Below are 18,295 nucleotides of genomic sequence, written 5' to 3'. Positions count from 1 at the left end.
TGTTCTTCTTTCCCACTATCTAATCCAACTCATCTAAGAAGGGGTTTTTTTGTTTTTGCATTTCTAAGTAGTGCTCTGCAACTTTTGCAGCTTGTACCAAAGAAATTATTTGGTAGCAGAGAGTCTTAAGCACGTTTGTGCTCCCTATCCGGGTAGAGATGGGTGAAGTAAGTATATTACACTAGTTTCGAGCAGAAATTTCTTGTCACTACTGATATCCGGAATATAATTTTTGTTTGGGTTTTGAATGTAGTTGGTAATTAGAGATTTGAAGGGCTGATCTAGAAGGTATTTTTGACTCTAACATTATGGCAGGAGAACAAAGAAGAAGGAAAAAAAGAAGAGGAGAAGAAAGAGGTAGGAGGCACAGAAGAGAAGAAGAAGAAAGAAGAAGAAAAGAAAGCAGAGGAGAAGAAAGCTGAAGAGCCTCAGAGCCCTAAAAGGATTTCAAGGTCTACCCATTTCACACTTCAATTCCCCTTCTCGTATTAATTTTTTTTTTTCAACTTTCTTTGTGTTTGTGTGGGGTGAGCGAGAGAGAGAGAGAGAGAGAGAGAGAAAGCTCAAAATTTAATTACATTATGAAATTATGAACCCTTCTTCTCGTAGTTGTTTAATTATTGTACGTAAGGATGAACGAGATAGAGAAGGGGAGGGAACGAGCGTACCTCGTGAGTGAAGAAGAAGGCTAATCGAGGTTCGGAGCTTGAAGAAGTATGAGTTTCGGATTAGGCGATTCGTTTCGCAAGTTTTGTGATTTTCTCACCTACATAAAACAAAACAAAACAACATAAAGACGCTTGTGAGAATCAAAAATTTTCTGAGTAATGCATAGTTCAACTCTGAGTGAGTACTCCCTAAACTACCTTGATGCAAATCTGGGAAGGAGGAACCGAGGAAGAAGAAGGCTAGTCGGCGCGGCTTTCTCGGTTCTCGTGGATGAAGAATGAAGGGTGAAAAGTGAAAACGAAAAGGGAAATAGGGAATATGGGATTAGGGTATTTTGTGGGCATTTTGGTATTTTTAGATATATAAATGTTTATAATTAAATACAGGGTCGGGTCGGGCCGGGCCGGGCTAGGCCCAGGATCTAAACCCGACCCGACCCGACCACTGCCAGGGTCGGACTATAACTAAACCCAAACCCGCCCTCGGGGTCAAAAAATCAGGGTCGGGCCTGGGCCGGGCTCAGGGCGGGTTCGGGCGGGTTCGGGCCAGCCGGGCTTTATTGACACCCCTATCTATAACTGAGGACTAAAAGTAAGTTTAGGAAAGAGAATGTAGGCCTGAAAAGAAAAAGAAAGAAAGAAATGTTAGCAAATGAAGCTAGCAAAGTTTTGAAGTTGTACCTTGGTTTTTTTTTAATCATGTGGTTGTTATTCCATTTGTAGTTTGGAGCACAGACGTGAGAAAGATCAATTCAGCATATCACCTAGATGTCCTACCCTCTTTTCCATCTGTTTAGTTCATCTGCTTCTTCACTATTCCATTGCATTGTCTGATCAGGTCATTATGATCTTGACAACTGCTCACCCGGATCCGGATCCTCTCCAACTACTTGGGTGTCCAATTCCTCTCCAACTACCCATCCAACAGTTGGGAGGACTTGGACACTTATCCTAACACCTACCAACATCTAGAGTTACATGTCCAAGTCTTCCCCGCCATTGGATGGGTGGTTGGAGAAGCGTTGGAGTTGGAAATGATCTTTTTCCCTGCTCAATCCCCCCTTTTTCTATATTGTATGTAAATAGGGAGGGGGATCGGTGTCAGGATACGTGGCCCCTGCACTAGTGCGGGGCCAATGAGTGTGGGAGTATCCAATAGGCGTGGGGTTTTTCATTTCATGAGGGGGCAAGGTGGTCATTTTACTCTTCCTGTGTTTGGGTGCAAGTGCCTCGCAGCCTGGTAGCCTTTTTTTTTTCCAAAATAACCCAATCAGTTCATATATGTTACAGATGATTATAGTCATCGTCGATTGAGTAAATTAAAGCCACATATTTCTTAAATGATTACAAATAACATCCTCGGATAGTCGGATATGTGGGTTACATGCACATTAAACTTTGCTTAAGAAAGTGTTTACTATGGGAAAACTTCACTTAGGACTGGTTAGTGTTAATCGTTGTATTAACAATAATGTTTGTAATTAGAATCCACTATTCTTAATTACAATTCACATCAACTTGGTATTTGATTATCCATTCACAATCCAATGTTGAGAACTTAATTTACATATGCTATACCATCTCTCTCTCTTAGACATGTAAGTAATTGAATATAAATTTGGATTAAAAAAATCAAATAAATCTAATTTATTAACCTCCATAAGTAAGAGCATAATTTCACGATCTTAAGCAATGGCAAGAAACCCAATAACCAATACTTTAAAGCACAAAGCGATCATCAATTTCAACAGTTCATCACAAAAAATGCTCGACTTTGTAATGGCTCTTGGAAGTTAGCAAGATATGTATCTTTTTGTAATTTTAGCTATTTTCTCTATTTATTTTAAGTTAAAATTATACTAATGAGATACTTGTCTGGTCTTCTATCACATGGACTAGCGAATGTAGAGGCAAATAGTTAAGCGTTTCAACAAGTATTGATGGCATTTTGGTATTTTTACTAAAACTTTGAATTGAGATGATTAACAACGTATTTTTATTGAGAAAAAAAATTGATTAATAATGTGCAATCAAAGGACAAATAATGAAACGTTATATGTCGCTAAACATATTAACACTTTGAAAGATCCACGCAAAATAAAAAATAAGTAACTCTTTTTTATCAATTTTATTGGAACTCTTTCGGATAGCCATCCAAACGGTCGATCTTTTTTGTTGACATGATTGGATTCGATTTCATAAACTGTTTTTTAAGAATCAAAATTTGGAGATATCCGAAATACCGAACCTGTAACAAACTCCGGAGACGAGAATTATCACCAATTGGGATAAGAGCACAACTAACTGGATAGTTTGATCTGAACGGTTTTCACCTCATTTTACGTTTCTTGGTTTACTTCTGAACGAGTTCCTCGAGGTCACCCCATCTCGACTCTCGAACGTGAATTCTCCTTCCATGTGAAATTGTGAATGGCATGTTCAACAATGACCCGAAGATTTCGGATTTCCTGGCCATCCGATCTGTTGACTTAATTCCCTAAAATTTCATGGGCATTTTCTCTGTAGTCTAGATGATTGACTAGGCAGCACTAGCAACTGGTGATGTTTAGAGAAGAATCTGAGGAATAGAGGCTGGAACGCACATCGTTTATCTATCGGGTGCGGCCGCAGCAAGTGTCGGTCGCCGATTCACGATACAACTCAGATTTTTGTCTTAGAAGAAACACACAAGGGAAATTAAGAAACAAAAAATTTGAAAAAAGAAATAAAAGGACGACGGAGGATACGTCGAAGATCTCAGACGTCTGCCGGCGATTTGACGCAATGGAGTAGGGATCGACCAGATCAGACGTCTGATTTGCTTCCCCAGTCTCATTCAAAGGCCATGAATCCTTCTCTCCTTCCCGAAATAGGGCCCGATGGCCTCGCCAGAGAAGCCCCTGTTATCGCCTACACCGAGAAGGTCACTCTCTCTCTCTTCCTCCATTCTCTTGGACATCAATTTGTTTAGTTTTGTATCCGTTGATTGGATTATTGTCTGACATTTCTGCAATTATCTTCTCCTTCATTTACCTCAGATAATCGAGGAGGAACAGCTTCAATTACAAAAGTATGTTCACTTCTATTCTCTCTGCTATTTCCTTTTCCTTTATCCTGTAAATTTGATTGTTATTATTGAGTTACCGTTTGTGAACCTCTTATCTTATCTTCCAATTCTGTTTCTGTGTCTTGTACCCCTCCGTTAATGCGGCCGATGTTCGGAGTATCCTCTGATACTTCTTTTGATCTAATTTGCGTCAAGTATTGTTTTATGTTCCATTGTTGTTTAGGACACTAGTTTGCATTAATGGCATTGAATCAGACGTATGTCTTTACACTGAATTGCAGTAATTGTATAGGAAGAAGGATGGACTTTGACTGGCAAGAATGCTTTTCAATGAGAATCTGTCTCTTAGGAGTGCATCCAGATCTACAATAAGATTCAACAGGTTTGAGCGTGGATAATCACATCCTTGACCTCGAATTGAAAATCTGAAAGAGTAGCTAAAGGTTGTTATTCTAAGATAGAATCAGGAACATGATGGTGATTGAGGGCCTGAGGCCCCTTATCTGTGGCAAGGAACTTGAGCAGTGTTGCATTGCTGCACTACTAGTGTCTCCTAAGGAATTACTTTTGATAGAAGAAAATTCGTTTAGTATAGATCAGACATTGTTCAGAAAATTAGTATTTAGAGGTCACATGTGATGCCTTGTTGCTTTAGCATTTGGCATCTCATCAATTCACATGCCCCTTTTTGTGACGATTTGGTATACATACTTTCACAGAGGGACAGTAGAAAGTGAACTTGTGAAGAAACATGGCTTCGTCGGCAATAAGTGAGAAATCAGTACCTCAAGAATGTCGTCCTTGTCAACCAATTTTCAGTGACCAAAAATAGCAAGAAATTTATGTTCTATTTATCATAAGCAGATTTTCTGGGAGCACCATTACAATTCTTTAGTTGCTTATTAGCTTTGCATTTCAAGCTGATTTTCTTTGAGATTTTTGGGTCGTTTTCACCTTGTAGGAAACCTAATCACTTTTTCTCTTTTGTTTCTTGACTACCATTGATACAGACTATGATAGTCATCAAAGTCATTTTTTCTGCCATTGTTCTCACTACATTGTTTAATGCAATAGTATAGGCTGAGAAGTGCTGAGTCCAATAAGAATCTTTGATACGACCCTATTAGCCTATACTGATGGCCTAACCCAAATATTCGACATGGGGGGTTATTTCTGCAATATTGTCCACAGTCATTGGGTTCTGGAGAATTTTTCCTTTGTGGCCCCACATGTTCTCACTTGGAAGCATAACCTAACTGCATGGGCAGGTATTACTTCCTACCTGAGGAGGCTAAGGGGCTAAAGTAGCTTGCCCATACTGCAGTGTGCAAAACCTGGAAGCTTTGTGAGGTTTATATATTATGGTTCTGCACAATTTAGTTGGCTTCAATTCGTAGCTTTTCATTCAAGTGACTACTCTTAAAGGTAATCAAAGCACATTCCAAGATTGATATTTTGAGACTTGAAGAAGCGTTTAGAAGTTTCAATGAGTGCTAATGACATTATTTAAGGTGCTTTGTTAGTATCTAAACCTAAATTTAAATTATTTTAGAGCAATGGTTGGCAATGGTTTCTTAGCATTAAATTATTTTACAGCTCCCTCTTAAGCCTTCTACAATTCCTTCCCCTTTTTAACCATTGGATGAAATTTGTAACCATCCATTATCTTGGTTCAATAATATACGAGGGAGAGTTAGAGGATGTTTCTTGTAGAATTATCACAGGCTGAATGAACGGAGCGAAGCTTCTTGTGTGTTGTTTGATTAATGGCTTTCATTGAACGAAAGGAAAGATTTATAAGAATGCCGTAAGACCAGTGCTGTGTGGAGCTGAATGACTGGGTAACAAAGAATAAGATATGCTGAAAATAAGTGGAACTGAAATGAGGATGTTGGCATGAGTAAATTGGAAAGAAGTTTCGGAGTTGCACCTCCAGGATTGAAGTGAAGAGAAAGGATTAATGTGGTTTTGATTTAACAGCTTTTTTTATTTTCTATTTTTTATTTGGGGGGGGGGGGGGCGGGAGAGAAATGATTTAACAGCTGTTATGTCTTTAAATGGACTGGAATTCTAGAGCAGGATTCGAGTAGCTTCCTGCAAGTAGAAGCAGGTTCCAGGTTGGTTGGGTAAGCCTTAGCAAATTTAATGAAATACGCATTAGATTTTGAGAGTCCCCGTGAAAACTTTTGTTTGCTAGTGCCATGTGGGATGCTTTTTTATTTCCCTTGTGCTGAATCCCCAAATTTGCCCCTTAGTTCCTTGTTCTGCTCTCAAATCCTACTGGTTAAGGTGACTGTGGGGTACCAGGATTCTGTTAATTTTCAAATGTTTTAATCTTCCTGTGCTAATATTTGGAAGTTTTAGACCATGTTAACACTCAGAAGATTCTTCTGTCAAACGGATGCTTTTGTGGTTCCATAAGCATGTGTTGGATGAGAAAAAGCTCAGCGCTCTATATTGATATTTTTATTTTCATGTTCTTGCATTTCTTCACCATTATTTTTATATATCTATGCAAACTTGACATTTACTGTTCCTATATATGTTTACTTATATTTATTTATGTATCTACATTGACTCTCATAGTTTTGGTATAATTGGATGTCCATGTTTAAAACTGATACAAGTCATTCTCAGTCTCAATCATGCCCACTGCCCATAGGTTAAGAAGTCATATGGCTAAGATTCAGGAATTCTTCGAAGATTGCTTGAGAAAGTCCATAGTCAAATGACTGTTATTTGATCCTTTTAGATGAAGAGACTGACATATATTCACCAATAATAGCTCCTTGTAGCTTTGAGTGCAAATGTGGAGATTAATGAATGTCCTTACAGTGGGGTTGATGTTGATTTTACTGCAGATCCTCTGTATTTTCTAGATTGTTAGAAATCCATAACTGGGTTGTTTGGCCTTTTCTCCTAATGTCTACATGGTTTGCTCAGATATATTCAAGAAAATTATTCCAAAATCCGTGATGTAGAAAGAGAGTTGGCAAATCTTTCATTGGAGGTGAAACTCACAGCTGGGCCTAAAAAGGCAGGTTGGCAAAATTATATTAGTTTTCTCTGATTGTTAGCTTTTATTTTTGTACTCACTATTTCTATAGATTTTATAGTATAGTATGCACAATTAATTGATGTACTGCCTTCTGCTTTCTGTGGAATGTTACGTAAGCACTTGAACACATGCGGAAAAAAATAGAATTGTCAACTGAGAAAATACGTGTTGCAAAGCTGAAGGAAGAGCAAGCACGTAAGGTTTGTCCTCTTTCCTTTGACCATGTTAAATGTGCTCGCTAGAGATGTTTAATTGTTTTCAGATAAAGGAAATTCTTGTAAGATAGTGCTTTTGAATCTTTATCCATATAAATTGACAGTTCCCCTGCATTTTAAATTGGCAATCAAGTGTCAATGCTTATTGTTGGTGTTTCTATTATTAGTTCTATTTTATTATTTCCTGATGTTCCATACCAGGGTTCACAAATAATAAATAAATAAAAGGTTCCACTTCAGAATTCTCATTATTTCCACGATTTTCACAATGCATACTTCTGCACTTATTGCAATATTTTGTATGAAATATTTCATTTCCAAGAGTTTAAAATAAAGAATGAAAATGATGTTTAAAACCTTGCTCTGTGAACCCATTGAGTTTACATCCTTCACTCTCACGTTCTACAGAAAAGCAGGACCATGGCTAGTCCAACCAGCTTCTCATTCTCTCTGTTATCTGGTCCTCTTTCCAACTGGTTCTGCAATCCTATCCCTCAAACATGGTTGGATCACTCCTATCTAGATTTTTATGTGAAAAGCACTTTTTTGGCTGCTTCATAACCCTGCTAAATGAGGCTTAACTCGCCTGTGCAGATAAAAGGCCTTTTTGAGAAAACCTCTGAAACCATTTCATATAATTTTCTCTTTCATTCAACTAAAAGGAAATAATTGAAGAGTGTAGACTCCAATTTCCTATCCACATCAATCAGCAACTTAAGGACAGACTTATAATATAATGGAAAGCTGTAAAACACGTGTTTAAAGAAAGCTATATAATCAACAAAAGAGAGATGTCTATCCTGCTATGAGCCAAACTCATTTTCAGTCTTGTAATCATTACTAGCAGGCTACTAATGGAAAAAAAGGGAAGTTTTGACAACACCCTTTCCAATTCTAGTCAGATTTTGTTGCTAGAAGCTGCCTTGACACATCTAATTGGGATTGTATACCTGGAATTCTTGTTTTATCCTCTGAGGAGCCAATACAACCAAACCATTAGCATGTTGACAATAAAATTTCTGTAGATCATTCAAAATATGAGGAGCGGTGTCATGGAAATGGAGACCATATGCAATTTTTACATTATAATGGGATAGTATACCTGGAATTCTTGTTTTGTCCTCTGAGGAGCCAATACAACCAAACCTTTAGCATGTTGACAATAAAATTTCTGTAGATCATTCAAAATATGAGGAATGGTGTCATGGAAATGACAGCCATATGCAATTTTTACATTATAATGGAAAGTCATTCTATTCTAAGAGCTTCCTGTAGTAAATCTTGGAGGAAATGACTCTTCTAAGCCATCTGTAGGGGCATCATCTGAACCTATAACCCCTGTTCATCACTCTAAAAATTTATCTTTGATTGAAGACTAGATGCTGTTCTTTATGTTGAAATATTGTAAATATCTGTTTATGCTTCTAGCCTATTATTTTCTCTGATATGACTTCTTTGCTCTCTGTCCTTTCCTCTCCTTTCCCTCCTAATTAAAATCCTTCCTTTCAATAAGAAGGGCGTACCCAGTGCACAAGGGTGGGCCTTGGTGCAACGGTTAAGGTTGCTTCATTGTGACCAAGAGGTCACGGGTTCGAGTCTGAAAACAGCCTCTCTGCGAAAGCAGGGGTAAGGCTGCATACATTATGACCCTCCCCAGAACCCACAGTGGCGGGAGCCTCATGCACTGGGTACGCCCTTTTACCCAGTGCACGAGGCTCCCACCACTGCGGGGTCTGGGGAGGGTCATAATGTACGCAGACTTACCCCCACTTTACGGAGAGGTTGTTTCCTGACTTGAACCCGCAACCACTTGGTCACAATGGAGCAACCTTACCATTGCAACCACTTGGTCACAATGAAAATCCTGTCAATATATATGGAAACCATTCTAATCATGACATAATCAAGGAAGCTCCACTCTACTTCATTCCCTTTCTACCCCGACTAATTAGTCATTTGCCTTATATAAAAATGTCCCTCAATTGTCCTTTCTGTTTTCGTTTTATGTTTGATCTGATGCATTCACTAGCAACTAGAAACTCATCACATATTTTTCTCCTTTTAATTTGGGTGGGGGTGGGGAACAAAAAAGCAACAACACCGAGTTGATCTGCATCTTAAAGTGATTGTAAAGAAGAGTAGACACACTTGTGCACATTGCAAAATACTTCATTCTCAAGACTTTCCATAATATGATAGTCTAGAAGCTACTTTGGGTGGATTGGTAAAATAAATGATGATTCTACAGGTTTTCCTAGAGTAGACAAGGTTTTGAAAGTGGGGGGGGGGGGGGGAGAATCTGTGCCTTCTTGTACCCACTAAATGGGCCTCTTAATTTGATCCATCAATTCACAAAGATAGGGATAAAAAGTTTTTGGATTTAATTACTTATTTATCTTTCATGCTTTGATAACCCCAGCAAAAAATACGGAGACAAGGAAAGAAAATATTTAAATTTGTTTTTAGTTTGTTTTAGGTTATCCTCTTTTTTTTTTTTTAAATCTTCAATTCAGGTTATTCATCTTAATGTTATTTTCTTGAGAATAGGAAATACTTGAATTCGAGTTTATTTTTGTTTTATCACTCACACCTTTTTTGGGTTTCCTAACTTTTTTTCTCCCACTTTTCTGGTTGTATATTCAAGATTTCACATTTATCAATGAGTTGTGTTCATTTAATGTCTTTTCAGACCCCACCATACTTTAAAATATGATTCACAAATATTATTTATGTTAAACGATGGAAAATTTGGGCATCACTTTATTTCTTCTTCTTTTATGATAAAAAGCTACACATATGGTACTGTTTGCAATGAGAATCAGTAAGATGCTCTTAGTATCATATCCAGAAGCACATTTTTCCAATTACTGTTGATAGTCTTTCCTAGATGATTTATATATGCATTTTTCTGGTAATATCCAACCCATTTTTGTGGATGATGAGAAACATTGTTAGTTAACTAATGGTTTCAGGCCTTGGAAGAAGCATCAAAGGCTGTGAAGGATGAGGAAGCAATCAAACAGAAGCTATGTGATGATCTAAGCCAGCTGGTATGTGTAGTTATTCTGGCATGTGGATTCTGATGAAGGATAGCTGTTATATTAATCAAGTTGCTGATCTTGATTTGAGTAGGTTCAAGAAAGCAGTAATGCTCAGTTTTCTAGATTGGAGGAGCTGAAAAGACGGCTAGAAGCTTTAAACCCAGGCAGGGCTTCTGTTTCTGATGCACATGTAAGTGTTCTTTTGATCTCTTTGTATTATCATTCTCATTTCTGTTTTTGTTTCTCTAAGTTTACCAGTATATATTAGATTTTTTTTATTCTTTTATGTTTTAAGTTTCGTTGCTAGTTTGTTACAATTATGTAATTTATGTGCATGTGGAATAGGAAAACAAAAGCTAAGCTGAACTTTATGTATCGTGTTTCTCATTAATGTAAAAATGAAATAGAATCATAGTCTGATGCACATTAATCATTACTATAGGTAATAGCATCCAACAGATAGCCTAGAACCATCCATAGGCTTTTTAAGGTGGATGCCTTGGCTTTATATTGCCTTGACTGGTTGCTCAGCCATAACATAACACCACCACCTAGCAGATAAATCTCGTAGAGTAAAGCCATGAGGCTCATGTCAAGCCGGTGTTCAGTTTTTCCTATTTTAGGGGGCGTTAGCAGTTTACACTTTTATATTTGGGATAGGAGGGATGATTGTGTTAATGAATAGTTTTTGTTGTATCATTTAGTTTTGGTTGGGTTCATGTAAGGAAGGATAAGTAGTATATGTTATAGAGGGCCCAAGAATGTTGGACAGCACCTGATGGGTTTCTAGAAGCCTAAAAGATTAGGTTTCAGAAACTCAGATTACACTAGAATCGCAGTGAATAAATACTGACCAGATTTAAAGAATAATTGATATACAGTAATCTGAATCTCAGATTTGAATCAAATTTTAATGGATTTCTCTATTCAGGTATAGGAACAAAATATCAAAATTTGAACTTGATCAAAGGATCTGATCTCAAGTTTCAGAAGAGTCCTACTTGAAATAGGATTTCCCAAACTAAGAACCGATATCAGCAAATAATTAGAAAGATTCAAACAGTAAACAAATATAATCAGGTTAAGCAATGACAGATTGGAAAACCAAATCTAAGAACGGAACAAGATCCTGTTCTTAGGGACTGAAACACAGATCAAAACAGAAATCAGATATTAGGTAACAAGCTTGATAAATGATAAATCAGAAATCCCAGTAATGATAGGATTCTGTATTCTGAACCCAGACTCAGATGTCAATACCACAGGTAGGTCCAGATTAATATCTGATTGTAAATTCTGTAGTCAGAATTAAAATCAAACAGAAATAAACAAGAAACTGAGAAATTCCAGAACTGTAGTATAGCAGAATCAAAGAAACTTGTAAATACAAACCTGTTTGCTTATATTAAACAATGAAGAAGGAGATTAGAGAAAAGGATATGACCACACTTCTCAGCTAGCCTTACTGGAGTCCCACCAGTAGTATCGGCATCTCAACAATGGTGTAGTTGTGTCTCACAACCAAATTCTGAGTCAGACAGAATGGAGCAGCAGAAAGCCATCTTCTTTTTAAGTTAAAAAAGCGGGCTAGGCTATAAGGCTACATGCTTATATATAATGTAGCAAGTTGAGTCATAATGGCCATACGATAACCAGCAGCCAGTAGGAAACAAGTCTATTCGCAAAAGGAAATTAAAACAAATAAAACATCTAAAATAAACTATCCCCTTGCTAGGCTGTAGGAGTACATATTCCTAATGCAACTAGGATTACTAATAAATAAACATAAAACTTGGCTTGGAAGTTATGAAGAGTAATCCAGTCTTATGAGCAATTGAATCTAGTAATAGTAGTAGTAATAATAATAATAATTACTGGCCACGACCTGGTTTTTGGGTGAACCAGAACACCCTTCTAACTGAGTCAATTCAGTGAGTTGCTGACTCAATGAGTTGTTGTGTGTTATTCTTCCTCTTGGTACTTTTTAGAGTATGTATCTTGATGCTTTTGAGGCTGATCTGCATCAGCACCTGAGTGTATGGGCTGCTCTTTCTGCAATACCATCAATTTGTTTACTTTTTTCCCAAAAAAAAAGTGATCTCATGGACCAAAAATTGTTTTGATCATTAGCCAGCTAATTTGAAGACATCACTTTGACTTTAAATTTTGAATTTTAACCATTTTAGCAATTTCTACTGATTATTTTGTTTAATTTTCTCCATTATATTTTTAGGACGGGAAAGCAGTACAACCTGCACGGAACAGCACAGCAGCTTCAGATTCTCCTTCCAATCCTCAAACTACAATTTCAGCTGGGAAAACAGTTGAAACTGTACGTGGTCAAGGAAATAATGGAAATGGATTAGCTATGGATGGTCACAACCAACAGCCATCTGTTGAGGGAGATGGAAGAGGAAAGAAAAGAATTGTTAACCCAGGAAGAGGGAAGGGACTTGGGGCTGTCCCCAAGGGGAGAGGATCTCCTGGACCTGGTTGGACTGGTGCTGGATTTGATGTGGATGGCAGGAGTTGAGCAAAGGGCTACTTCGGAATCTCCCTTGTATAGGCTGACGCAGTAGGATGAAAGTTCATTGATGTCATCCTAGTAGGTACTGTATTGAAGCTTCCATCTTTCCCCCTTCTCTTGTTGGTCAGTGCTTTTCTTATCATTGTGCTTTCGCCCTTCTATTAACGGTAATGTCCCTATGATTTCTGGCCGTATGCTCCTTGGCCACTTTCTGACCTGTCCATTACCCTTAATTTTCATCAAGCTGGCGAAAATTGCCCGAGTCATTTTGTGTTTCTTCTGTTCCCTCTCCAGCTATATGGGCGAAGTTTTGTCTTGAGCACTATAGAAAAATGTGGCTTCAGTGAAATACAAGAAATTCAAAATTTTCAATGGTGTGGATCTCAATTTCAAGGGAAAAAACCCCTTTAGGGGCTTCTGCGTAAAATCCTATGAACAGAATGATTTTGTTTTCATTTCTTTTTAATTATGTCTAATGACACATTTACCTATGTTATTAACATGCTCAGTAAAGATTTCAATTTCAATATATTGAAACAGGTCCTCAGCTATTTCACTGTGAAATTGATTTCAATCCCTTTAATAAGATGAAAAATCATACCAAATACCATAATTTCAGTTTATTATCCCATGAAATTGAAACAGAAATCATACTAAAATCAAGTCCACATTTACTTAGCTTGGTTTCAAATCCTGAAATCAATGGGATAAATAATTGTCTACAAACCAGGATCAGGATTCAATGATGTTATAATGTAATATTATAATGTGTATTATTATGTGAGGTACTTGTCAGTTTGCTTTTATTGTCATTTCAGCACCAAGTTCACATTTACTTGCTTTCTAAGAAGTGGAGTCCCAGTGGGTACCCTATTTGATCTTTTGTGGGCCTGCTTCTTGCCTCCTTATGGGGCCCTTGATGGAGAATAAGCCTTTGACAACTGCACCCAAAAGAAAAAACAAAAAACAAAAAATTAATCAAGCAGGTGGGTAAGGGGTGCAACTGTGCAAGCAACTGAGATAGGGTCATGTTTTCTTTCTTATGGCAGACATGGATGATGGGTGTTTACATGTAAAATAGACTCACAGGCACCCATCAGAGTGGTCAGTGGTCAAATTTCAACAAGCACATCAAGTGATAAATATGATTGAAATTTTGTAAAATTACAAAAATGACATTTCTCTCTGTTTTGATAATGGAAAAAACAAAGCATTACAGAGAAAGCGGTGGGGAGAATAGCCATCTCATATCAGATTGGGAAGAGGCACCATGACAGGCTAATAGATCAGCCACAAAGTTGCCTTCACGGTGGCTATAAGAAAAACCTACGAACTCGAAGGAGCTCCAAAGGAGCAAGCAGTCTTCAATGATGAACTGAATGCGCCAGGGAGTGCTTTGTGCCTGACCTTTTAGAATGGAGATGACTTGGGGTGGGGTGGGGTGGGGTGGGGAGGGGAGGTGTCATTTTCAATAGAAATAGATTGGAGTCCTAGCTTAGCCATTAAAAGGGCTCTTTGAATAGCCAAAGCTTCAGTTGCGCAAGCATAGTTAGTGCCACAGCCACCGGTGAAGCGGAAGAGGAAATGACTCATAGAGTGGCGTCCGACAACCTAAAACCTCTGTTACCAGGGTTTTCTTGGCTACCACCATCTACATTGATTTTAATTAAGCCATTTAGGGGAGGAGACCCTGAAATGGGGGAAATGTCATTCTGTAGCAGCTAGAATGACATTTCTCTCAATCACAGATTCCATTGACATTTATGATCCACCTCCTTTCGTAGTACCTAATCTAAGGGTGTCAAATCACTCAATCAATTTTGGTCGGGCCTAACCGGCCCCCCACCAATTTAAGGCTCCGTGTTATTTCCATCCGTTGAAGTTTGAGTAATCGGGTACCATAGACTTAAAGCAGAGACACATTTCTAGTTTTTTAATGGGAAAAAAAATTTATTAAATTTAGAGAGAGCAAAACATATTTACATCATATAGAAAAAGACAAGGGAAAGGGAGATGGATAACATTCCTATTGGTGATAGGAAAACTAACCAGTGAGCGTAGTATATTAGTCCATATATTGTTTTTATATTTAAACTGTATATTTGAGAAGTTTAAGGTTTGTTCAGTTAGTTCAAAAAAATTAGGGATGATTTGTCAAGGAATGCTAACGTTTCTGCTTGGCAGTCAAAAGGTTATGTAGGTTCTTGTTAGTGATCTAAATTTCTTTTAATTGGATTCCATCAATCACAGCGTATTTTCATACCTATAAGATTCCAATTAGCTCAGCCTTTAGATCGTCGATTAAAATAGCAAATCCTACAGATGTTAAAATACTCTGACCGTCTAGCAAAATGCAATAAACCCATCCTATTCGGCCTACAGATGGTTCAGAAAGACCTACGCAACATAAAACAGGTAAATTTATTTCATGATTAGTATTTGTAGATGCATCCAGATCAGTGTGTGTACTAACAAGATTATCAGGTAATTGGTTGTGCAGTAGTGGTGGTCTTAAATTAAGATCTTTAATCCATCTGGACACATTTCTAGTTGGTCAATTGATTACTAGTCTATAATCAGGCTCAAGGAAATCGGGCTATAAATGATAATTAAACCAGAAATAATTGGTCTAATTGAGTTTAAACGATTTAATCGAGCTATAAACAATTGGATACCGAGCAACTGTCGGACCTCTCCCTTGTACTAGGAACACTCAATTTTATTTTATTTTTTGATTAGTAAATAACTAAATTAAACTCCAAAGGAAGGGGGGGGGGGGGATTACAATTACAAAGCAAAATGCCACCAAGAGGCACTAGGTCCCAAATCAGAACAAAGAGAAAAACAGTAAGAACCCCAAAAAAAAAAAAAAAAAAAAAAAAAAAAGAGCCCAAGGACTACTAGAAAATCAAAATTAGATTGTTCAAAAAAAGAGCAATACTGAGTTCATATTGCAATCTTCCAAGTAGCATAAGATTTTCCAATTGGTTGAGTGAAGAAAATAAGAGGCAAACCTAATACGGTGACTCTTCCTCTTACGCCAAGCCAATGAAACTCTTTGTAGTCACCATCAATCGGCGCTTGAGCTTGACACGTTTGGTAATCGATTGAGCCGGTCTTGTGCTTCAACCGGTCAGTTCAAGTTAAGCCTACTAGTGTGGCCAACTTTGGCCTATTGACTAGGGGAATTTGAATCCCCACTGCTTCCTTAAAAGAGACATGTCCTAAACCGCTAGACGATGGGGGCTTAGCTACCTCATTGGCATCATACTTTGCTCGTCTACTTCGGCATGCTGAGCAAATTTTGAAAAATAAAAAAAATAATGATACCAAACTACATAGCTCACATTAGCGCCTTCCTGTGTCTATCTGTCACGCCCCCATCCCAACAAGGGATACAATACATTATAAGGGGTGACTAGGACGACGCGTGTCATCCTACTAAGCTGCCAGGATCACTGACACAGTGTCCCAACGCACAGTCATAACTAATATTAAAACAATATAATATCAGAGTGCGGAAAGGAAAATATTACATTCCAAAAGATCAATAGTTTTGCGGAAGCGTATAAAATCAATAGTTACAAGATGATCAAAGCCTAGATGATAAATACTGTAGTTAATCCATTTTTCATTACCATCTAATAATGATCAACAAGGGTATAGCAAGTAAATGTTTATACATGGGCCTACGCCCTAAAATAAACAAAAGGGGAACAAGTCCCTAGAATTCTCACGGCCCGTAGGCGAATCGTCACAAGGACACCCGTTGCCATGTTCCTCTAACACGACTTCGGCTCCTCCGCACCGCATCATAATCTAAAAATTGTGTACACGAGGGGGTTAGCTCTCCACTGAGCCAGTGAGGGGATGGGGATGCACAAACACACAATTCACATAGTCCAATGATGCATGCATATGTTAAGTAAATTTTCCACCTAACATCACAACTAAGTCGAGGTATATGCTCTTGTGACAACTCGGGAGACACTGTGGGTCACTTAACTTATCGCTACAATGAAACCTCAATTGTCACGTGGGACCTACGCCGATCGAAGCCTCCAAGACCACTCGTGGCGGACCCACGATAACCAATACTACCATGGTGGCCTCTCCCACCTCCACGAATCCGTGTCGATTACCCAACACCTAAACCCCTGTTGGTAAGGGTCGTAGCATAAGGGTGTAAAATCCTAGCCTCAGCTACATGCAAGTCCTATCGTCCCGAGAGGTAATCCGGACGCATCAACTTTTCATCTGGTTTAGTGCCCGGTTACCAGCACGGCACGGCGCATACAGTTCAACATGACATTCAACATAATTTCTTCATAAATGTATATAGTGTTCGGGGTTCCGGCACCGGTACCCACCGGCACCGAGACCCATCAAGGTACAACATTACCAATCAACATTATAACAATTATATATAAAAGTATGCAATATGCGCAAACATGCTTATTAATTATAATGATTACATAATATATAATGCAATAATAATAACAAGCCCAACCAACCAAACCCACTCACAACGTATACGCCAAGCACCAAGATTATCGTTGTCGCCTCGATCAAGCAATAAGCCACAAGATGAATATATTAACCTAAACAAAGAGTGAAATAAGGATAAACGAGCGAAGGGAAAGGATCCCCAAAAGGTCTCCCATAATCACTTAAGTATAAGGTTTGAAAAACAAAGTGGTTGCGGAGTGGTTTCATGCCCAAATTCTCGCAACCACATGTAAATCCTAGGAAACCAGGGGTTCGGGCAGCTTTAGTCAAGGTCGGTTGCGATGTGGTTTCGAAAACTGAAACCGAGTGTAAATCCTAGGAAACCAGGGGTTCAGGACAGTTTTAGTCAAGGTCGGTTGCGAGATGTGGTTTCGTAAAACGAAACCGAGTGTAAATCCGAAGCTCACAGGGGCCTTCTCGGGAAGGTAATTTCAGGGTGGTTTCTTGCGGGTCTAAAACCACATGTAAATCCTAGCTAACCAGGGGCTTAGGAAGGTCTCTCCAAGGGTGGTTGCAGTGTGGTTTCTCGGTCCGAAACCACGTGTAAAACCACATACCTGCAGAATCAAAAATTGAAGGGTTTCTTGCTAGGGATTCATTTTCCAAGGGGTTTAAAGGTAGGGAGGCTTCAAGAAAGCTTCCTCCTAGGTCCATTAGGGTTCTAAGACCTCATTAGGTCCATGTAATCCCATGGATTTAAGAGGAAAAACAAAGATAATCTAATTTATGACATAATAGGGTAGAAACCTTAAATTTCTCAAATGGAAAGAGATTGCTTAGGCTTAGAGGTTGTAATGGAGTGAAATAACTCCACTATAGTGTAGGTTTAGAGGTTCCATCGATTCCTTGGGTTCCAAGAGAACCCTAGGTCGAATTTCTCCCATTTCCCAAACCTCAAAACTCAAAATAGATGAAGAGATGTGGGTTTCAATGGCTTACCTTCCCAATGTAGAAAAGCTCCACGTAGAGGGCTCCACAAGGTGAGGTTCCAAGCCTTCAACCAAGCTTTTCCATTCCTCCTTCTCCTTTTCTCCTTCCTTCTTTCTTCTTTCCTTCTTTCTTCTTTCTTCTTTCTCCTTTCTCTCCTCTTTCTCTCCTCCACGATTTAGGTTAGATGGGAGAATAAAGAGAAAGAAAGCTTCTCCCCCCCCCCCCTTTGTCTTATTTAAAGAAAATGGACCTTGGGTCCTTTAAGTTAAATGGGTCAAAA

The 18,295-nt window shown here is 38.4% G+C and overlaps 1 protein-coding gene across 1 annotated transcript; it reads left to right on the top strand.

Moving 5' to 3' along the window:
* Positions 1–3,371: 3,371 nt before the first annotated feature.
* On the top strand, positions 3,372–12,963 carry LOC122666148. The gene is made up of 7 exons (XM_043862274.1): positions 3,372–3,591; positions 3,707–3,738; positions 6,679–6,776; positions 6,911–6,993; positions 9,981–10,058; positions 10,141–10,239; positions 12,283–12,963. Exons 1-7 carry the CDS (start codon positions 3,514–3,516, stop codon positions 12,580–12,582), a joined length of 768 nt encoding a protein of 255 aa, XP_043718209.1. The 5' UTR covers positions 3,372–3,513; the 3' UTR covers positions 12,583–12,963.
* Positions 12,964–18,295: the final 5,332 nt, after the last annotated feature.

Source organism: Telopea speciosissima, chromosome 6, assembly GCF_018873765.1.
Source record: "Telopea speciosissima isolate NSW1024214 ecotype Mountain lineage chromosome 6, Tspe_v1, whole genome shotgun sequence".
Classification (NCBI taxonomy): domain Eukaryota; kingdom Viridiplantae; phylum Streptophyta; class Magnoliopsida; order Proteales; family Proteaceae; genus Telopea; species Telopea speciosissima.
Note: the sequence above shows the minus strand (reverse complement) of the source record. Positions and strands in the feature narration are given on the sequence as shown.